General features: G+C 38.5%; 1 protein-coding gene across 2 annotated transcripts in view; it reads left to right on the top strand.

The window, feature by feature from the left end:
• Window positions 1–23,038, top strand: part of XPO1A (exportin 1A) — a 30,885-nt gene that overhangs the window by 5,901 nt on the left and 1,946 nt on the right. For both annotated transcript variants that reach the window (XR_016170781.1, XM_089140400.1), the window contains exons 3-31: window positions 1,077–1,169; window positions 1,255–1,326; window positions 1,924–2,031; window positions 2,152–2,234; window positions 3,575–3,716; window positions 3,949–4,017; window positions 4,127–4,204; window positions 4,403–4,465; window positions 4,562–4,606; window positions 4,763–4,867; window positions 4,992–5,090; window positions 5,949–6,149; window positions 6,755–6,814; window positions 8,673–8,783; window positions 8,868–8,965; window positions 9,057–9,165; window positions 12,119–12,184; window positions 12,559–12,657; window positions 12,777–12,857; window positions 16,827–16,916; window positions 18,079–18,164; window positions 18,292–18,372; window positions 18,461–18,643; window positions 21,803–21,869; window positions 21,955–22,065; window positions 22,257–22,364; window positions 22,436–22,573; window positions 22,654–22,791; window positions 22,864–22,968. Coding sequence is in view for 1 of the 2 variants with exons in the window: in XM_089140400.1 (XP_088996526.1) it covers window positions 1,077–1,169; window positions 1,255–1,326; window positions 1,924–2,031; window positions 2,152–2,234; window positions 3,575–3,716; window positions 3,949–4,017; window positions 4,127–4,204; window positions 4,403–4,465; window positions 4,562–4,606; window positions 4,763–4,867; window positions 4,992–5,090; window positions 5,949–6,149; window positions 6,755–6,814; window positions 8,673–8,783; window positions 8,868–8,965; window positions 9,057–9,165; window positions 12,119–12,184; window positions 12,559–12,657; window positions 12,777–12,857; window positions 16,827–16,916; window positions 18,079–18,164; window positions 18,292–18,372; window positions 18,461–18,643; window positions 21,803–21,869; window positions 21,955–22,065; window positions 22,257–22,364; window positions 22,436–22,573; window positions 22,654–22,791; window positions 22,864–22,968 (2,889 nt within the window). In the remaining variant the exon portion in view is untranslated. The remainder of the gene's footprint in view (window positions 1–1,076; window positions 1,170–1,254; window positions 1,327–1,923; window positions 2,032–2,151; window positions 2,235–3,574; window positions 3,717–3,948; window positions 4,018–4,126; window positions 4,205–4,402; window positions 4,466–4,561; window positions 4,607–4,762; window positions 4,868–4,991; window positions 5,091–5,948; window positions 6,150–6,754; window positions 6,815–8,672; window positions 8,784–8,867; window positions 8,966–9,056; window positions 9,166–12,118; window positions 12,185–12,558; window positions 12,658–12,776; window positions 12,858–16,826; window positions 16,917–18,078; window positions 18,165–18,291; window positions 18,373–18,460; window positions 18,644–21,802; window positions 21,870–21,954; window positions 22,066–22,256; window positions 22,365–22,435; window positions 22,574–22,653; window positions 22,792–22,863; window positions 22,969–23,038) is intronic.

The raw sequence follows: 23,038 nt of genomic DNA, 5'->3' as shown, positions 1-23,038 counted from the left end.
TATTTACCTCGGCTGGCTCATCTCTGTAGCAGTTGTTGACATTGTTGGATATCTTACTGGAGTTTTTTGGTGGGTGGTGGTTAGGAGTGGGGGACGATGGAGTGAGGTCTTTCCTTACTAGTTTTGTCTTAATTATGTACCTATTTGTCTGTAGGAAAAGGATTCATATCTAGAGATGAAGGGAAAAAAGGAATCTGTGGTTGATATAATTGCTTCTAATATTTTTTCGTATAATTCATTAACTGTTGATCATCATAGTCAGTTACCACAAGCACGTTGGTGCCAGCATGAAATTATGTATGTGTACTTTTGTTACTGATTTTGGACTTTAAGTGTGTTAGAACTTAATGAATAATTGGTTGAGTTGCTAAGGAGAACTTAATCTAGGCAGAAAAGTGAATTGATGTTGAAAGATGTTTGAACTAGAGCAGAATAAATTATCTTCACCCAGAGAATGGATAAATTACGAATATCTGGGTTTTGGGTAATTTTCGGTTTCCCACTTAGATGGCCAGGCCATGGTACAGCTATTAAGGTTGCTCCGTTGTGACCAGGTGGTCATAGGTTTAGATCTGGAAACAGCCTCCTTGTCAATGATAAGGCTGTGTACATTATGACCCTCCTCAGGCCCTTCTGTGCAGCAGCCTTGTGTATTTGGTGTGTCCTAAAAAAGTTGACTTCCTCCATGACATGGGGTTTTTGTTCTAGAAGGATAGTCATTTTTGCTTGGGTTGTCTGGGTTTTAGAGGTGATTGTAAGGGCTTTATTCAGATGTCATGAAAGTAAGGTAACCTTCACTAGTCATGGGGCATCACCATCTTAAATCTTGTCAAAGCATTTGTGTATAATGTAAATGATGTTTGCTTCGGTGGAAAAATGTGGGAGTCAAACACTTCACTGAAGTGATTTCTATACTTCCCCCTAGCATTCAAAAACTACCATTAATTGTTTTTCCTGTCAAAAAGGGGAAAAGAAATCACTCAAAAACTACCACTCATCTTAGGAATATGACCCGTTCTCTTTGCATCTATATGTTGCCTGAAATTGAGAGTATTATGTTGCTTTTGTTTGTTTAGGTTCTGGAAGGTGTCATCAAGTACAGATGGAATGCCTTGCCGGTTGAACAACGAGATGGAATGAAAAATTACATTTCAGAGGTCATTGTACAGGTATATGTTTCACTGACTGGTTTATGTTTCACATTATGCTGTGTATGTTTACTTACGCCCAGTGTTGATGTTTCTTCTTGTATAGCTTTCAAGTAATGAAGCCTCTTTTCGGCGGGAAAGGCTTTATGTCAATAAGCTCAATATTATTTTGGTTCAGGTAATATCTTCTCTTCCTCTGTCTCCCAGGTTGGTTGGTCACTCCAGATAATTTCTTTTTTGGATGAATTCATGTCACTCCAGATAATTTACATTCCTATGTTAATCTTTCTGGTTTGTTGATTATCTATTTTCACATTTAATTATGCTCAATCATACATGGTTGCATTTAATACTGTTACTACTTTACTTCTATGTGGTTTGTCACTTTTATTTGGAATGCTATTTCTTTTTTGAAATTCTGACTGGAGTGACATTAAAGGATAAGCTTGAGTTGTAGCATGCACCCCCCTTCTTTCTTTCTAAGGTGTGCATATTTGTGTTTGTATCCATATACAATCTTCATGGTCATGCTGTGTTGTTGCTTTGGTCAAATACTGGATTATGTTTAGCTTTCTCTGCACCCCTGTAACACCAAACCCCTCCCCCACCCTTTTTTTTTTTGGGGGGGGGCGAAGAAGGAATAAAGAAGCTTACTGTCTTCCAGGTTTAGTATAGGTTTATGTAAGTTGGCTCAATTGGACCGTCTAAACATGTTTCATCCTTGTATTCATAATTACTTTAACATGGTTTTTTTTAATACTGTCTGAAAATGCAGATTTTGAAGCATGAATGGCCAGCTAAATGGCGAAGCTTTATTCCAGATCTTGTCTCAGCCGCAAAGACTAGTGAAACCTTATGTGAAAACTGCATGGCTATACTAAAGGTATGTATTCTTTATTTTACAAAGACTAGGTGTGGACTGCACAGTTATAGAATAAAACTTGCTTATTGTTCTTTTTGGATGCTATTTGAGGCATATGCTGATAATATGCTTGTTTTGCAGCTTTTAAGTGAAGAAGTTTTTGATTTCTCTAGGGGGGAGATGACCCAACAAAAGATCAAGGAACTTAAACAGTCATTAAACAGGTAATTCTGCTGTCAGCCTTGGTGTTCCATATTATTCTTTTGGTTTGGGTGTCTTTGTTGATGCTTCTTCTTTTCTGCAAAAACCTAACCGATTGCAGACTTGGGTTGACCTTCACCCTGATGATAACGAGTAATGGTATCCTAATGAGTTTTTTATGTTTCAAAGTCTTTCTCGCCACTTTCTTACAGTTGTCTCTGATTATATTTAGTTGAAAATATAATTGCCAACTAAAAGCGCTGTTATGACATGTTCGTTGTAGAGCTTAGTTAGGAAGAAGTGAATCTTTAGTTCTTCTATGTTGAGAATGGTTCTGTATTTCTGTGATTCCTATATTACCCTGTGACTGTTCAACTCACATCAGCACTGAGAACAGTGAGTTAACCAGTGAAGCAAGGTCTCTTGATACCCTCTCACCTGCCTTTTGTTGTTCTGTTTGGGGGGAGGGGGAATCTCACTAGTCTCACATGGATGGATCCTTATGGCTGCTACAGAACTTCCTCAAACCCTAAACTCATCCTGGACCTGACCAACCATCAAAAGAGTTCCGTGGATTGAGTTCTTCTTTCACTTTAAGGGAGACTTGATCCAAGTCCCAGACATGCATGCCAAACTGTCCAACCAAAACCTTAAATTTCCATAACCTCCTCTTTTATTAACTCAAACACTTAACCAGTGATATCAATTCATTTCAGCTCACTTATCACCATCGAAACTTAACAGGACCTTCGTTCAAAGACCCCTATACCAACTTAACCCTACCATCTAATATGACCAAAATCACCTATTCTGGCATAGTTGCGTTACCATTGTTCAAAGCAGGTCCTGATTATTGGCTTCTCATTGGTCTCCTACCAATATAGATTATAGAATTCCATTGATGTTATCCTTGGCTTTAAGTATCATACACAAGATGAGTTTTTAATTGTTATTTGTGGTCTTCTAATTTAGAATAGGCAATTATTAAACCAAGGAATGGAAGTGGGGAATTATCCATTCCTTTTCGCTTGCTTTATTTATTTATTTATTTTTCCCCTGGGGGGGGGTGGTATGGGGTTGGTGGGGGCGTGGCTAATTGAATATAATTTTGATCAACTGTTTTTTAAAGGAACTTTATCATGTGGAAGAGTCCACTGATAGTGGATACTTAAGTTTTGCAAATATGGTAGTCGTTCTTCGTTTGCAGCTCTCTCAACGTACAATTGGTTGATCAATCTTCTTCTTCATCTTCTTTTTTTTTTGTTTGTTTGTTTTTAAATTGCGTACTGTTTCTCATTGTTTTTTAAATGCTTCCTGTTTGTGTACTGTAATTTATTGATATGTAGGTTTGGTTTGTCTGCAGTGAGTTTCAGCTCATTCATGAGTTATGCTTATACGTGCTCTCAGCAGCATCTCAAAGGACTGAACTCATTCGAGCAACACTTGCTACGTTACATGCTTTCCTTTCGTGGATTCCTTTGGGCTATATTTTCGAGTCCCCATTGGTTTGTGCTCTAAACAAAGTAGATTTTCGTTGTGTAATTTATTTTTCTAACAGTTAGAGAGTGTGTGTGCACCTTGCAAATATGAATTCGGAGGTATTATCTTTCAATATGACAGAAATGTTTGTGTAATAATGGACTCTTCTTCTTTTTCTTTTCCTTTCTTTGCCTCAAGTTATTTCAAATTTCCATTGTTAATCTTATAACCTGTTGGCCTTTTGTTTGCATATCATAGCTCGAAACGCTTTTGAATTTCTTCCCTGTGGCAGTATATCGGAATGTTACTCTCCAGTGTTTAACAGAGGTATGCAATCTCTAATTTTTCTTTTCCTCGTCTTTTCACACCCCCTCCTTTCTCTTTCTTCTCTTGTTATCATTCTTTGAACTTTGAAGTAACATTTTTATGTTCACAGGTTGCGGCCCTCCAGTTCGGTGACTACTATAATACACAATATATTAAAATGTATGACATTTTCATGGTGCAGTTACAGGTATATAATTTAATACTAACATTTCTAAATTTGTTTAGATTCTTAAAGTTGTTGGATTGCCATCTACGGTTTCCTTGATTTATGTGTGTTAACTCAATGTGTTTTCCTCCCTTTACTTGCAAGTTGCGTCCGATAATTGTATTCCCTGGCTTACTGTGCTGTTCATTGAATTGCGTGCTGACATTTTATGTTCTGTAGACCATTCTTCCGCCGGGAACAAATATTCCTGATGCATATGCCCATGGATCTAGTGAGGAGCAGGTGTACTGTCTACAATTTTGTAGTATCAGCATTTAATTTTCCTAACGTTTTTGGCCTGTGTCACTGACAGACTGTTTTGTTTGGGATCATTCTCAGGCATTTATTCAGAACCTGGCATTATTCTTGACATCATTGCTTAAGGCAAGTGTCTGTTTGTAACAGATTTTAGCTTTACATGACATAAACATCCTTCAATGAAGAGCTTACATGCTGTCATGTATTAGTCGTTCATACTGTCTGGGTTCTGAACAAAATGTAATGTAGTAATATGTTCTAATTGCTCCTCCTCGTTTGCAGTCCCATATTCGAATACTTGAAACTCCAGAAAATAGAGCTGCACTTCTATTGGGTCTTGAATATCTTATTGGCATCTCGTATGTTGATGATACGGAAGTTTTCAAGGTAATTACATTTAACATGCACGTGTACAGACACACACTCACTCACTCCTGTGTGGGTGTGTACTTGTTAATTGGTCCCCAGTATTTACAGCACAATTTATACTCCTTGAAATATGATTTTGCAGGTCTGCTTGGACTATTGGAACTCCCTAGTCTTAGAGCTGTTTGAGAACCAGCATACTCAGGAGAATCCTGTAGCAACCGTTGGCATGATGGGGCTTCAGGTATGTGTAGTTTAAAATAGATGGGGTTGATTTGAGCCTTTGAGGAATTCAGTAGAACTGTAGAACTTTATTATGGTTTTAGTAGGACTCTATCATTTTTTATTTTGATGATTTTTGTGTACTCAACTTGGTTCGAGTCTCTGAGTACTCAGAAATGTCTAGGTTCTTTGCAAAATTGATATGAGATGGGGTATGGATTAAGGAAACAGCATTGACTGGAGAACTCAATTTCTAAGCTAACTTGTGGTATTATATCTGTATTTTAGTATAATTTCCCACTGAATCCTGGGTTTGACTTCATCCAAAGCAAGTCAACCAACTGCCTGAGATCTCTGGTCAACTCTGTCTTTTGGCTGACTGAGTCGGGCTCTGAAACAGAGTTCTTGAGACATGATACTCAAGAAGTTTAGGAAACTTGTTTGATGCTTTGGTCATTCTCATAATCTGAATATAAACCAATATAATTCAAGACATTTGCAAAGGTTTGGATTTGCCATATGGTTACTAATTGGATATATATTGTAGATGTTCTATAGTACATAGCTCTTTGGTATTATACTTATGCTGATATGGAGAGAGCTTAATTTTTTTGGAGAACTGCTTTCTTCTTGTTGTGAACTCTGTAGTTTCTGTTTCAGAGGTATTGAGGGATCTTCCATACATACAAGATGCTATTGGTTTGGATTTAATATCAATTGCAACAATGCTTCTACGGCTCATTTTAATTGTGTTCATCGGTTTTTGTGGCTTAGTCTCTGTTTTCTGTGGGTGCTTTATCTTTTATTCTGGAGCTGGAGTAGTTGTTTCTGTGAATCCTTTTGCTTATTATGTGTAATTGTTATGTTACTGGTTCTGCAGCCATTGGTTCCTGGTATGGTTGATGGCCTTGGCCAACAACTTCTCCAACGTAGACAGTTGTATGCTGCTCCAATGTCAAAGCTAAGAATGTTGATGATCTGTCGTATGGCAAAACCTGAAGAAGTTTTGATTGTTGAGGACGAGAATGGGAATATTGTCCGTGAAACCATGAAAGACAATGATGTACTTGTTCAATATAAGGTGAGTGATTAGTCTCCAGATACTGAGTCAAATCCATTCACAAGTTAGATAGCTAGATAAAGGTCATTAGTGCATCAGGTTTGCACATGAATTACATATTATCAGAGAAGTACCGATGTTATTTGGTATCCTTGTACTATTTGTAAGAAACTATAATATGGCAAAATGTCCAGTTAATACTGCTAAGATATTATGTTTTTCTTTAATTTGCCTGTTCATATTACAGAGATGATGGTTTGTGAGACCACTATTGTTTGGTTGGTTACTTGTGCAATGTGAGATGAGGTTGGATTTAAATCTTAAAGTTCCTTTTTTGGAGGGGGGAGGGGGATTGCATTGAGGTGCACTTTGTGATGTAAGTTTACTTGTCTACTAAGTAAAAGTATCCAGCTTGGTTAGAAGTGATTCCTTGATTCCAAAATTTTCTGCTGTTCAAATATTTACATCGCTCCTAGCTAAAAGGGTCCTTGATGATATTTTATGATGGTAATCATATCTCTAATTATGGTCCAATATCTTAATTATTTAGTATTTAGTCTGCATATCTTGATCTGTTGTAGTTCGTTTGTTTCTGTTGTGCATTTTTGATCATTTCAATGTTGCAGATCATGAGGGAAACGCTGATCTATTTGTCACACCTTGATCATGAAGATACCGAACAGCAGGTATTTTGGATAACAATGCTTTTTTATTGCAAGCTCTTCATTTAGCCGGTTTAGTTTCTACTCAATTAACAGTAGTGGTTTTGTGTGTCCTATTGGATATCTAGTCTTATTCTTTGAATCAAATTCTAGCACTGTGTAGTTTACTCCACTGTCATGGTTGCTTGGCATGCTCTTGAGTGCAAATAAGTAGTTTTGACTTTTGATAAAGGTCAACATGTAACCTTGGAAGCACCCATGTGGATCATTGACTTTCTCATTACCCAGGTTTGTCACTCTCATCACATACTGTCTGTGATGTAGACTCAATTGAATGAGGGCCGAGCTGCAGAGACCTCTAGGTCAGGCTTATCTCCAGGCCCAAGATAAAGGAAGGGCTAGGTGATTCTGCTTATGGGGTTTTTAGGTGTTTGGGGTTTATATTGTGTGGTCTGAGTGGGGTTTGAACTGGTGACCTCTTAACCTATGATATTAGCTGATAAGTTTACTGTGGGTGTATGTGATAATTGGGATGGATTGGCTAGGTTTGAGGGCTTTAGGGCAGGTTTTTCAAGTAAATGAAGAAAATTGGTTAATGGAGGGAAATGGGACATGTTTCTGGAGATCACTTTGGGAGACCTAATGTCAATGGAATGTAACTAGAGCTAATTGCCTGGGAGATGTTCACCAAATTCCATCAAGTTTGGACATAGAAGCTGAGGTTATCATGAGTCTTGGTTTGGAGTGAGAAAGTGTTTACAAAATCAAGAATGGGTAGATCTAGGGTTTTACTTGAGCGGTTGGGGGCTGCAATTGGTACTGAACATAAGGGTTATGGTGGTGGTATTGGCCATGGTTCAAGGACTCGGTCTAGAATATCATCAAATCAAATCAAAAAAGCGTGCTGACTTGAGATTTCAACATCTTGCCGAGTTGATGAACACCCCCCCCCCCCGGGAACAAAGAAAAAAAGCTTGACGGGTATTGGGGGTCTGAGACTTGCTGTCTAGCCGCCTATTCAGCCCTTTTGAACACCCTGATGACCACAGATTTATGTAGAAAATAGTGTGAATGGGAGCTGCACTTCTTCAGCCAAGTGGGGAATCAGTAGGCTGAAGAAAAACCTTAAAATGTCGTATTATAGACTTCATATACTCTTAGTGCTCAAAATTCAAGCTAGTCTAGTACTTAAACGTGTTCATATTGCAACTTACAAGGTTCAATGATGATCTAGTCTTTAAAGTTTTAACTCGAGAGTCAAGATTTGAGATCCTATGTGCTAAGCGCTTGTCTCACTAAATGGGGAAAGGGAGATCTCTAGTGAGATCTTGTAGCAAGTTCTCTGAGTAAGATTATGGCTGGAGTTTGGATGGATTGTGATGGATGGTTCTGAAGTTTTGATGGTTTTTGAGTTGGGGGTGAAATATGGGATGGGAATTCCAAACAGGAAATAAAGGGGGAATGAGGAGATTTCCTGGGGGAGAGGATGGGATCGGCTGTCTTATGAGGTTGGCCTTCCATGTCTATCAGTAATCTCTTTATTCTGCAATGTGAGGGGATTATGTACGTAAATTTTATAAAGTTGCTGTGGTTCTTTGATCACTATCGTTCTTTACTTCATGCACTTGTAGACTTGGAAACCTAATGCCACCTTTCCCTTATATGGTTGTTTGAAATTGCTTTCATATGCTTCTGTATTCAAATTGAAGTGGTTTGCGTATATATATGTGCGTGTGTGGGTGGGTGTATTTTAGAGTTAGATGGCCTCTTTAGATCCTTGATACTTGTTAGTTGTTAGTTGATTTGAATACATCGTTGTATTTGCTGGAAAGAACTATTAGTATTGCTACAGTTGCTGAGTTTTCCTTTTTGGGAATCTCAGATGTTGAAAAAGTTAAGCAAGCAACTGAATGGTGAGGATTGGTCATGGAACAACTTAAACACATTATGCTGGGCAATAGGATCTATATCTGGGTCCATGGCAGAGGAGCAGGTATGCGTTTTTGATTGGTTCATTATGAAGACTTGGAAACGAGACAAGTTTGCCCTTCTTACTCTTGGCTGTGTGTTTCTGTAGGAGAATAGATTTCTGGTGATGGTCATCCGGGATCTCCTTAATTTATGTGAGATTACTAAGGGGAAAGATAACAAGGCTGTCATTGCAAGTAACATTATGTAAGATGTTTGAAAAATGCCATTCTTTGTACAATAAGCCTTATCTTATCACTTAGTTCCCCCGTTCTTATTGTTTACTTTCAATTTGTAGGTATGTTGTTGGACAGTATCCAAAGTTCCTAAGGGCTCATTGGAAGTTCCTGAAAACTGTTGTCAATAAGTTGTTTGAGTTCATGCATGAAACACACCCGGGAGTTCAGGTATCTTTTGCTGCAGCTTATTTTATTTACTTTGCTGTGTTCAACTTTCCCCACCAAAACCTAGATCAACCACTCCTTTTAATAAACTGTATGTAACGGTTGACTCTTAGTCATGCTTTTTCATAGTTCACCACCAACTATTTTCAGGTCAATTAGAAGGTGATATTGTGCAAGGTTGACATGTTTAAAAGACAAGGGATCATGGAAAATTACTTTAAAAGAAATGGAACGGCACACAGTCACTCACATAGAGAGTCATGAGCACTTAAAATATTTCTTTTCATACTTACAAAGGACTATTGACTCTATGAGTTACTGGAAGATATGGCATGGGTTTGGTATAACGGGTCTCAAGGTCACACGTTTGTGTTGGTGGGGGAAAACATTGTAATCAAGGATATGAACTTTTGATCTATAAAAGGAGCTCACTTGATAAAGAAACTATGATACAGTCTTATATTCATGCAGTATGAATGTCCCATACTCATTTGGGATTTCCTGATTCACTGGCAGTAATAGTTCAAAAAGCTTGCTGATGCGGGCCCACCACCAAACTGGGCTATTTTCCACTCGAATAGGTTGATAGCCATTGGTGTTAGGCCTTCGTTCCATAGATTTATTTGGTAATGGAGCCTTTGTTCCATAGATTTGTTTGGTAATGGCCTATTCTATGGGCCTAGAAAGTGAGTAACAAGCCAAGCTGTTACAGAGATGGCGTGGAGTTTTTAGAAGGGAAGTGTCGCAGGGGATGGTGTAGTGGAAGATCCCATGCGTTAGATGAGTGAATAGTTCAGTAGAAACTTACACAACATTGCATATGGAACTAAGGAAAATGATCCTCCCAAGTTCTGTAATAATCTAATGGGGAGGTTGGGCTAGATCTGTGTTCTTGTTCGAGGAGGATCAAGTGTAGGGGGATATTGTAGGGGTGTGTATAAAATTTGAAGGTATTTGGCTGGTGGAATTAGGAATTATAGGTTTTCTTATTTTTGGATGGAATGGTGGAGTATCTTGAGTTTCAAGAAAACACAAAAACGGGGTGGGGGGGGGTGGGATGGGGAAGAATTGGATTTTCATCAATTTTGTCTTCAAGAATCGAGGTAGATTTGAAGGCTAAATCCACAGCTACTGCTGTGTCTTGGATGTTACTCACCAAGGACTAAGTGAAACCTCCTTGGATATAACTCTGATGCAGATCCAATATTGAACCGTCCTATTTTCCTTAAGAATCTACGTAGGGTTGAAAGATCTGAATATTGGGCCTTTGTTCAATATATTTGTGTGGCCATGGGCCCAAAAGTCTAGTATCTAGGCTAGGTACAAAAATAGGTTAATTAATTAGTTCAATTGAACCAGTTATGTAAATTCTGACCAGCATTAGTTATTAGGGTAGAATAATCTCTTCTGTATGTTTTAGTTTTAGTTTTGAGTGTCCTAGTCTAAGTGAGTTTTTGTTTTGAGTTACTTTCTATTTTCAATTAGATTTCAGTTAGGAGTCCAAATTAAATTAGGATTCTGCCATATTATGTATAAATAGACCCCTCCACTTGAAGGTGATGTAACCCCCAAAAATGAGGCAAATGACCAGGATCTAGTAAAGCAATTCAGCAGCATTTAGGGTTTCTAAACCCTGCGATTGGGTTTCCTAGGGTTTTAGGGTTGAAAGGATAATACTATATAGGGTTTGGGAATTTAGGGCAGCAAATAAAGTAGGGTTTAGACTAGGGTTTGGTTTGTCCTATAGGGGCTTAAATTGGAAGGGAAGGTCGCTAGGATTGGGAGGATGAGGTTCCTAAAGTTTGGGACAGATCTAATGGCTAGATTGGTGCATATCTGACCTTGCCTTTTGACAAGTTCAAAAGTTCAATTAAAGTTTAAAAAAGAGGTTCATATAATATTTAGGGTTTTGGTTAGTAATTTAGGGTGGGGTTATGGTCGAAGGTGGGGGAGGAGGGGAACCCAAAGAAGGGGGGGGGGATCTGAATGGATGAATTAAGAGATATGGGAAATAAGGTTTGGGGAATGCTGCAGGGATGGAGAACATAGGTCCGATGGGGGGGGGGAGAAAGGGGAAGGGTGGGGATGCTTTATTTGATACACTAAATTGGGTTTTTGGTTGGTCAAAAGTAGCGAATCTGCATCACCATTCTTTTCATTCTATGTCAGACTGTCAGTACCACGTTGTGTTTTGGCTCAAAACATATTCGAAAAAGGGTCTGCCTGTGTCTTTGGATTTTAGAGAAATTTTGTTCGTATGGAGAAATCATTACTAGCAATGCATTGTTGTAATCATCAACACTTTGTTTCACAAAAAAAATAGAAAATGCATGTGGTTTTGGCCAAAATACCATCTTTTAAAAAAATTCTATTTCTCTACTTCACTAGAGAAATTTTGTTCGTATGGAGAAATCATTACTAGCAATGCATTGTCGTAATCATCAATACTTTGTTTCACAAAAAGATTAGAAAATGCATGTGGTTTTGGCCAAAATACCGTCTTTTAATTTTTTTTATATTTTATTTCTCTGCTTAAATTACTTCTTGAACAGATAAAACCCACTTGAAGCTCATGAAATGGGTTATATTTGATTGAGTCAATGCTTACATATGCACTGTTTTGACTGAAACTGACTCAACCCCAAAATTTCGGCCAAAAAGCCAAATTTTTTGTTAACTCCCTGCATTCCTATTGAGTCACACCGAGTTGCGTTTCAATCTTCATTGAAACCAAAATGTGTTATAAAACAGTGGTGGTTTTGACTGAAACTGCGGATTTAACTTCATGGTGTGTGAGAAAGCATCCATCTACTTCATTCATGGTTTTTTACAATTATACCGTGTGGATGTTACCTCAGCCCCCTTCCATGCGTGCACAAGCTACAGATTATATGAATAGGTATGCATGCTTTATTAACAGATGCGTTTTGTTAATTGATTCCTTCCTCATTTTCAGGATATGGCTTGTGACACATTTTTGAAGATTGTCCAAAAGTGCAAGCGTAAATTTGTAATTGTACAGGTGAATTCTTGTCCTATTTATGTACTTGATTACTACAGTGAATAGTGGTGCATTGCAGTTTTTATGACATATTTCTTTAGGGTTGGGTTTGGGGGGGGGGGTGGAATGGTTTGTACGCCGTGTCAATTAGTCTCTAAGTATAAATTCAATTAATAAATTGTCTGAGAATATCTGTTTGTTGCCAAATTTTCCCGTATGCCCTCTTTTGTTTACCGTAGTATAATTGTCATTTTCTGTGTTGTATCATTAGTGCCAGTATGATTCTTCTACTGCTGCTAAAGTTTTAAGATTTTCTAGTTTTTGCCAGAAATAGTATTCTTTATGTTATACGGACTAACTGATTGTGCTGTGATTGCATCGCCTTCAATTTGCAGGTTGGGGAAAATGAGCCCTTTGTTTCTGAACTGCTGACAGGTCTTCCGACCACTGTTGCAGATCTTGAGCCTCACCAGATCCATACATTTTATGAATCTGTATGTCTTTGAACATATTATATTTTGCTCCAAGTAACTACAATTAAGCCTTTATGTGCCTATGTCAGGACAGTTTGGTTGCTGCATGATAATGGTCACTTTTCTGCTTGTTTTTCCAGGTCGGTAACATGATTCAAGCTGAATCTGATCCACAAAAGAGGGATGAATACTTGCAAAGGTTGATGGAACTTCCAAATCAGGTAGATGTTTTGTTTTCATGGTCTTCTCTTTCTCTTTGTTTTTGCTGTTAACTACTTCGTTAGAGATGAAAATCAAGGCTGAAAAAACTATGACATAGAAACTGTACATGCTCGAGTTAAAGGAGTCGACACTGAAGGACAAAAAAATGAGAGCTGACAAGGGGATCAGCACACAGCAACTTTATCCTCTGATGCCTGCCATGTCTTCTAGTCGAACATCACTTTTGCAATGTCACCAAAACTCCTCAAAGAACTAAAAACTGATGTGATTCATCAAACGTGTGGCTCTTCTTTCAAGTTAAAATTTCTGTTACTCCCCTGAAATTTTCTCTTATTCAAGCTCTTCTAGCAAAAATTTCTCCTCTGGTTCCTTTGATGAAAGTGAACTCTTACCCCTCCTCCCTTGCTATTACAAAATGGCCAAATTATCCTTCATTTCCATATTGTAATTGGTTCTCTCTCCTATTTTTATCCAGTTCCCTCTCTTCCTCTTCTTCTTGGCTTTGTCTCTGACAGTTGTCAGATCATCCCTTGGTCTTCTGGTTGTGCCCCAACTCCTATTGGAAGCTGCGATCATCCTTCCTCACCGTGCTGTTTATCTCCCATTCTTACTCTAACTTCCCTTAACTCTCACTCTCCTGCAGTCCTGCGCTACCTTGCTGTCCTGCTCCCCAATTCTGTTAATCCAAGCAAATATTACTGGCTTAAATCCATGAGTTGATTGAGGGACATTCAGAAATCTGTACTTAGAACTAAAGAGAGAGTAGTATGGTATACTCTGCTGTGAAGAATCAGTTCTTTGTTAGCATCTTTACTCCACAAAAATTCTTGAATTTACTACATTGGACTACTGAGAACCATGAGTTACAGATGTGTAACTTTGCAACACTGGAGTGTTCCCTATGTATGTAATGGATTCTTTGAGATTGCCTACAGTAGTCGACAGCTTCCTTTTTGAAGGTAAGATTCTTGCATAAAGGGGGGGGGGGGAGATGAGTTCTCATGAGGATGCCTGCTGCTAGTTTCTCCCATGCCAGATCTAGGTTGTGATTTTGAAATTGACTCATCAAGAGGACCTGGATGACATAGCTTGCTTTTTCTCAGATGGATGAACTGATGCCTGTGTCAGTGTGGAGACAGAGTGGGTGCAAGAAAGATATTCTGTATTCGAAACTTTTGAATCATAAAATCCATCTATGGCTTCCTTCTGATTGATTGCATACATATGTTTGATTCCCCTGAATATTATGAGCAGAGACCTCCCAGGGGGAGGATGTAATCAAATGTGCTACACCATAATGCTTGTTCGGTTTGTTATGTTAATAGGCTAGAAAATAGGTATGCGGATTTTCTATCTGGTGGAGCTAAAAAGTTCAGGTTAAGTCTTGTTTGGTGGTTGTCCCCACCCCCTTTTCTTGTAAATACAGGTTTTAATGCCTCCACAATGGTTTTGGAGAGACTAATATAATTCTCATTTTGGCCCCAAATGAAAAAGATTCTTCACCTTGTGGAGTTGGAACACAACCTTCACTTGGAACTCTATCAAGACTACCAGATTTGGGTCTCTTGCTTGCATTCTCCTTTCAACTCTTGACACAAATTCGTGCTAATTCTAATGTTTTTGCATTTTTCTTTCATATTATCTTCCACCAGATTAGTTCCCTATGATAATAATCCTCATCAGTCTTGACCAGTTCATCAAATATATGCTCATACTGCTGCAATATGTGATGAATGCACTTCTTCCAAGCCTAGCCACTGATCTCACTAGAAACCCCTTTTTATAAACCTTTACCACAAAGATTAATGCACTTCTTCCAAGCCTAGCCACTGATCTCACTATAAGCCCCATTTTATAAACCTTTTCCGCAAAGACTAACCCCCTAAGAAATCATCATAGTCTGATACAGTCTGTAATCTGAGAAAATACTACTTTGTCGGATTAACTGAACCGTGGCTGGCAGCAAGGCAGCATGGTGGGGCTGACTGGCGGGAGAGGAAGTGGGTTAAAGAGAACTGGGAGGGATTGGGACACGAAAGTGAGGTGGAAGGGTGGTGGTTCCAATAGTGGTGGGGGTGCAATTGGAAGAGGGGGTTATAGTTCAGTAACTCTGTTGCATGCAGATAAGGACAGGAGAGGAGAGGTAACAGGGTTAAAAGGAGGGTGAAGGAGAGTTCACTGGTTACAATGTGAAAATGAAGGATAAAATGAAGGATAGTCTGGCCATTTTAGAATAACGTGGGAGAAGGAAGGTAAGACCACTTTTTTGGCAGTATCAAAGGTGAAGTTAGGGGATTTTAAGTAAACAAGGGATAAGATTAGGGGAGTGGGAGAAATTCTTCCTTCTTCCAACTGCTAGAACAGTTTTTAGGCTTATACCTCACAAACTTCTGACTTTCCCATTTTTATATTTAATTTTTTAGTTTATACATTAAAAGCATTTATTGCACCAGAAAATAAGCGATAGAAGGCATATAGTCAATAAGAATGCACGGCATGTAGTACAAACAAAATATGCCTAAGAAACGTGGTGGGGACTACTGAAGAGGGTACTTGCCTACATATGGAGCTTTTCTGCTAACCCTACCGACCACGGGCAGGCACGTGTTCACTGGCTGAAACATTAGCTGATCTTGTTTCCCACTTGAATGAGGACCTCTTTAGCTTTCTTCCATTGCAAACTAGAGCTTTTTCTATTAGAATCATGTTGGTATGGTTGCTCTAACTTTTGACTATGCCAAGTTGACACTACCAATAGTCATATGAACAATGATTTCTTGTCATCTACCCTGCAAGGTTATTAAAGCGACCAAAGCGATTGGGGCTCCGTCTTGGCGTTTAGGCGACTAAGCGGCGCTTAGGCGGCAATAAAGCGACAAAAGGGGTTTAATCAATATTTTTAATATAGCTACTTTTAAATTTTTAATACAAATACTTTTTATAATAAACTAAAGTACTAAACAAACGTTCAACAATCACATTCATAAAAATGAAAATAAAAAAAGCATTCAAGAATCACAATTATGAAAAATTATCCAAAAAAAGATTAAAAACATAACTTCATCTCATCAATCATCATACAATTCATAACAATAGTTATGTAGTATGTACTATCAGTAGAAAAATGAAAATGAAAGTTGTAATTTTACATTCTTACTTACCTCTATGATAGTGTGATGTCGAATAAGTGTCTTGTACTCTTGTGCATAGATCAGTAATTAAAATTGATGTATCCATTTCCCCCTTTTTTTAACCAAATAGTGCCGACATGATAAATTAATGATCTCATTATTCCGATTTCCAAGTCATTGTTTATTTAATGATTCATTGATTATCAATGTTGATTATGGCTCATGCTTCCCATTCTATTGCCGACAGACACTTTGGGCCTCGGAGTTCATTTGCAAATTGGGCCTCGATTCCGAAATGGCTCACATATTTAAATTTATTTATAGCATTGTAGAATAAATTATGATTAAAAAAAAGGAAAAATAATATGCACAAATTACAAAATGTAAAAAAGCGGTTACTTTAGCATCTAGGCGGCAATATGGCGCAAAAGGCGGCAAACCGGTAGTGCCTAAACAAAAAAAGGGCAAGAAATCAGCCCGTTAGTTAAGCGGCAACAATTTAAGCGGTTCAGAAACCGCTTTGCCACTTTGGCGGCTGCAGGCGTGCCTAGGCGGACGCTTTGATAACCGTGCTACCTTGGCTTCCTAGTGTAACAGTGGCAAATTTTTATTTTGTCTAAGCAGATTTTGCTGAAAATATGCCTACCTTTTGTACTGACTGGGATTTGTCTTCATAGTAGTGATACTTCCATTTTTTTTGTGTTATCTTGCTGCTATTGCTTCCATTTTGTTTGGTCTTGTCTTGTCTTGCTGCTAATGCTTTGTGATTCATTTTGTTTATTGCATTAGCCAGTGCTCCTTTTGTTAACTGACTCAAATTATTTTTTCCCCCTGTAGAAATGGGCAGAAATTATTGGGCAAGCTCGCCAGCGTGTAGATTTCCTGAAGGACCCAGATGTGATTAGGACTGTACTGAACATATTGCAGGTACTGTTATATGCTATGCTCACTCATTTCTTTTGTGCTGAGCATATACCTATCATGGTGGTGGTCTCTCTCTCTCTCTCTCTCTCTCTTTAATTATTTTTTTAAGAGAAATTTTGTTCTTTTTCTTCTGGGGAGGGTGTCTGGTTTAGCAATTGTACAGTTAGTATTGTTTACTTGGTCAAAATCACTGATAGATGGGCTTGGTGTTCTTTTCTGGGTTTTGGCTTTTTTGGGGGGTTGAGATGGGGGAGGGTGGTAATTACACCAGGGATATATACATATTATGCTAATGAGTGCTCACTTTGCTTCTGTTTGCTGTAATCTCCTGAGCATGAATGACTGATGCCACCAACACGTTGGCTTTTTTATCCTTCCATTTTGCCTCTTGGATACAAGAGTGATATGTATAATGGATTAGAGAGCAAATAAAGTCAAAACTTTTGGCTAGCCTAACTTGTTCACAATGTAACTATTACTTCTGTTCCAATGAAATAGAAAGCATCGAAACAACTTGGCTGATATTTTTAAAGCAACTGAAAAAGGGATACCCAGTGCAAATGAGGCTCCTGCCTCTACAGGGCGACCCTGGGGGGTCATGAAGTCTGCAGCCTCTCCCTGCATTTGTGTGGATGCTGTTTTGAGACCTAGACCTGGAGAAACCTTGCCATTGCACCAAAGCTCACCCCCTTTCGTGGTGATGTGTTGACATTGTCATGGTGTGCACACAACTTTAAGGGAGGAGTGGGTTGTACTGTCTAACCCTGTGATCCAAGGGCTTTTCTTATGGAGTCTTAGGATATCAGCCTCCGTATTCCTGAAAGCCGTCCATGTCTTAAGAATAAATGTACCAGACATATTTTAGCTTTTCAAGACAATTACTGGTGTAAGATAGGCCAATTCTCTATGGAGCAAGATGATACTTTTTGTGTGGAAGCAATCTTTTCGCCTACCTTCTCTGGATGATCAGTAGCTTCCTTTAATTTGGCTGACGTCTTTCAATGTGTCATTTGACTTTCTTTTGGCATATAATGAGGTTTGATTTACTGTCTGGTGGAGATAATTCTTCTAGGTTTTCTATCTATGCATTAATTTCGTGAACCTTTTGTTGGCTGTGCTGGTTTTTGTTTATTTTGACTAAGGTCAATTATTGATTACTTGCCAGACGAATACAAGTGTTGCCAGTTCACTTGGAACATATTTCCTGTCCCAGATATCCTTGATCTTTCTGGACATGCTCAATGTGTACAGGTGCTTCCCTTTCCAAACTGCCGCATTATTGTTGATGCTATTTTGACTTATGAATCACACTTTTTCCATTCTATTTTCCTGCTTGTTAGTGGTTTCCCCCCACTCATTAATCTGATGCTTGCTACAGAATGTATAGTGAGCTTATATCAAACGGTATTGCTGAAGGAGGGCCCTTTGCCTCTAAAACTTCCTATGTAAAACTACTGAGGTAAGGGAGACTTTTCGATCAAGTCATTTCTGCTACATAATCCAGGAATCTTTAATTATGTATTTAAATTATTTCCTTATTGAAACAGGTCGGTCAAGAGGGAAACCCTAAAGCTCATCGAGACATTCTTGGACAAAGCTGAAGATCAGCCTCAAATTGGAAAGCAGTTTGTTCCACCGATGATGGATCCTGTTTTGGGCGACTATGCTAGGAATTTGCCAGATGCCAGGGAGTCTGAGGTCTTGTCACTTTTTGCAACAATCATTAATAAGTGAGTGCTGTACTAACCTCTAACCATGTGGTTTGCTGAAACTTATTCTTTCAATGTGTATCAACTAGGAGACATTACTTTAAAAACAGAGCCAGCATTAACTGTTTTGGCCTTCATGTGGTGGTGGTGGTTGGAATATCCCATCAAACTGTTTAAGTAGTCTAGTTGGTTTACATTCTGTTACAATATGATTAACTTCACTTTATGTAAGGTGATGCTTTAAAGAAAGAGACGTAAGTGAATTTGTTGTGAAGTGGTCTCTATGTTATCAAAAGTCTTGAAATAGGAATAGAATCTGCTCATGATCATGTTAACAATCCACTCTATGAGAGGGGAAAACTAATTACACATTTACTGCAAAGTACCCAAAAATTGTTATGGTGCTGATATACATGGTGGTTTCAGAGTGAATTTCTCTAGAGATTTGTGTATTAAATGTTCTTAATTTTTGCTGGTACTTTTCATATGTTAGATAAGGGGTTTTGACATCTTGCATGGGTTTTGGTTGTAAACCATTGCAGTTTTGGTTTAACCTTATGGAATGTCGGAGTGTCTTTCTGTTATTCCCTTCTTTCCTCCTTGGTGATATTATTTCAAAATTAAATTGATATACATTGTTGTCACCTTCTTTGTTTTTGGGAAACATATTCATTGAAGATAATAGAGGAGGTAAGAGCTGAGAGGGAGAAAAGAGGAGAAGGTGAGAGGAAGAAAAAAGAAGAGAAGTGTTGAATCATATCTGATAAGGGAATGGACTCCTCTCACTAATATTGGTTGTTAATTGCAAAATTAGGAAGATGGAGAACTGAGTGAGGGAAAATTGAATAGGTAACATGCCAGTATTTTTACCAGAAACCGAGGAAGGGGAACCATTGACCTGCCATGTAGTTGGTGACTTCTGAGCCAATGACCCAAGGAGATGAAAGGAGATAATGTAAGCTTGCAAGGCTAGGTGAAGTTGGTGTTGTAAAATAAAGAGAGCTATCCATCTGAATCTGTTTGAAAGGTTTCTAGATCTTCCCTAGTGAGAGAGTTGTGATCTACGTGTAGTCTGGATGGGATTTTGTACACTTAGTTTCAACCATTGGTGTATGTTCTGGTTTCCCTTCTCTTTCCACCACACATGCTAGTAGCTGCTAGTTCAGAGGGATGTTCATGAAGCATTGCACGCCTTTCTTTCGTGGCTTTCCTACAATGACTACATGTATCTGTTATCTCCAGTATTTGGCCCCTGGCGTCATTCTCCAATTTGTCATTCTCTATGGAAGCTGGGGGAATGCATACAAGTGGCTATGTACCTTATCAGAAGAAGGTTGTGGTGGCCATCTCAAAACTTGCACTAGGATTTGCTCATTTTTCAGGTTCAGCTTGTCAAGTAAAATAAAACATGTCCTTTCTCAAGTTTCCAATATGCCTTTGCTCTGTCCTTGGGCTTGGTTGGGTAGCTGAAGGTCCCTATAGTGATCATACTCCCAGATAAATAATCCAGGCACAGTGCTTCAGTATGATGGCTTTCTGAAGGACTTTGTTGACCTTCACTGACTTGCCAACTCGGTCTACATCTTAGAGATAGTATACCAAATTTATTTGGCAGTCTGATTTTTCATGAACTTCCTACCAATCTCAGATTCATGGGGAAAGTCAACCAAGTCGTAACGGTAGAGTTATCAACCTCCAATTTCAGACATCGCTATCACTGGACTTGAGAGCCTTGATCCACATTTCGTAAACTTTGCAGAGAGGACTTTCACTCAGTGAGCCCAATCCAAATAGTTGGTATTGTTCAACTTTGCAGTGGATATCTGGGTTTTTTGATTCTTCATATTCGATTTGCAGGCTATGGTTGATAAATTCAAGCCACTAGCTGATGCTTCCTTCGGTCCACTGACCTCTGACATGATGTGTGCACACACCTAGAGAGTCAGCTTGTTGTCCCAATCAAAATTAATACTCACTACCAAAATTCTTTATCTACCAGTGCTTGGGAGAAAAGAAATTCCGAAAGAAACACCCCATGGAAGCCAGAAGAAAGACAAACCACATTCACTTATGATAATGTGGCTTCATCTTATAACAACAAATGTCTTAAAATGATTCAACTCACCCACCCACAGCCAAAACACACAAATCAAAGCATTTTGGATAAAACATAGCTTAAGAAAGCCAAAGTGGTTGCATCTGGCAGATTTTGGGGGGATGACTTGTGCTCAACTACACATTCCTTTAGTGACTACAACTATGAGTGATAAAAAGACATTCACTGGGAGAGAGAGAGAGAATGCGGACTCCTTTCCCCTAAATTGGCTTACAAATATGGTCCTAGGAATTACAGATGCCTCCATCGGCAGGCCAAATGTTTTTTCTGTTTAAAAAAAAGGAGAAAAGAAGAAAAGGAAAGGATAAAACATAATACAATAAGATAATAGGTAATGTCCAAAGTACCCGTCATATGTATAATACTCTTAACAGCCCTTACTTTCTGCTCGAGCTTTAAGGATAAATGGTTGCAAGATTGTCTTAGAGCAGATAATCAAATTTCAATGCATGGAAGTGCAATAGGGTCCCTGACCCTTATCACCTTAGTTCCAGTTTCCATATAGGTTCATGTGTGTGCAGACGTGCATGTCCAGGGTGAGGAGGCTGGAAGGAGAGGGTGTGTTTATTATACACTGTTGTTAACCTTATAATAGATCAAGCTTGAGTGTTAGTGTTAGTGTTTGTGACAATGGATCTGGGTAATTTGGTTGGTGCTGTATGTACTGCTTTCAGTGAATGTCTATTGTAGATGCTATATTTACTGTGGTGCTGTCTAATTGTGCATTTGCATGAATATTGATCTTGGAAATCTGCTTTCTGGCTGTCTTTGCTTCACAATTACATAATAGTTGTGTTTTAGGTTGTGCAGTTTTGTTTCTTTCTTCTTCTTCTTCTTCTTTTTTGGTAATTTTTTTTGTTTATTATTATTATTTTTTATAGTAGATGATTTGCTCCATAAATTGTTCATCTAAATAGAGCCTTTACTGGATCCCTTGAGAAGGCAGCATAAATATTTTCTTTTAACTAGGGTGATCCGATGATGTAATGAACTAGTCAGTGTAATCATTTTCCTCCTGCTATCCCCCCTTTTTTTTAGAATACATTTTTTCTTCCCATGTTTAGGTACAAGGGTGTAATGACAGAGGATGTGCCACGTATATTTGAAGCGATTTTTGAGTGCACACTTGAGGTAAATATGTTGCTGGTGTTAAAAGAGCCATTCTCTGTTGTTTGCCCTCACATTTTTCTTATTTGCCAAATCACTTTTCTTGCAGATGATTACAAAGAATTTTGAAGACTACCCAGAACATCGCCTTAAATTTTTCTCTTTACTGCGTGCAATTGCTACACATTGTTTTCCTGCCTTGATTCACTTGTCAAGTCAGGTTGGTTATGGAACCATCACAAATGTTTTCCTGAGATTGATGCTTAATTTTGATATCGTGATAATATTGTGTGGTTGGTTTTCCTAAGTTTATTTATTTGCAGGTGTCTGCACACATTATTTACTTGACTATTTTGTTATTTGACGACAGTTTAATGAGCTGATCTGTTTTCATTATCTTCTTTTGCTCAGCAATTGAAGCTTGTAATGGATTCAATTATCTGGGCTTTTCGGCACACAGAAAGAAATATTGCTGAAACTGGGCTCATTCTTTTGTTGGAGATGCTGAAAAACTTCCAGGTGCGATTCTTGTTACTGACATCGTCTTTTTTCAGATTTCACTGTAGATCTTACTCTTATGGATTATACAGGCTTCTGAGTTCTGCAATCAGTTTCACCGGACTTACTTTTTGACGATTGAGCAAGAGATTTTTGCCGTTCTGACAGACACATTCCATAAACCTGGGTTCAAATTGCACGTAGCAGTGCTGCAGCACTTGTTTTGCCTGGTAACTGAAAGTTCAAGTTTGCTGACTTTGATTCAATTTCTTTTAGCTACAGTATCATTACAGTTTCGATACCTGTTCAGGTGGACTCCAGATCACTGACGGAACCTCTGTGGGATGCCGCTACAGTTCCTTATCCATATCCCAACAATTCTATGTTCATACGTGAATACACCATAAAACTTTTGGGTTCATCATTTCCCAACATGACCACAGCGGAGGTAGGGAATGGACCTTTAACTGGATTTTGCCTTTTCAAATTTTCATTGTTTTGAACAACTTTGACTTTTCAGGTTACGCAATTTGTAAATGGGCTGTTTGAGTCGAGGAATGACCTCTCCACGTTTAAGGATCATATCCGAGATTTTCTTGTACAGTCAAAAGAATTTTCGGCTCAGGTAATGTTAAATTAGTTGGATCAGACTTCAGCTTTCTGTCTTCCCTATTGCCTTTAAGTGCGTCTGTTTC

The sequence above is a fragment of the Hakea prostrata genome, chromosome 11, assembly GCF_041222555.1.
Source record: "Hakea prostrata isolate BN-2017 chromosome 11, UWA_Hpros_2, whole genome shotgun sequence".
Lineage (NCBI taxonomy): Eukaryota > Viridiplantae > Streptophyta > Magnoliopsida > Proteales > Proteaceae > Hakea > Hakea prostrata.
The sequence above is the reverse complement of the archived record's forward strand: the minus strand, read 5'-3'. Positions and strand labels throughout refer to the sequence as shown.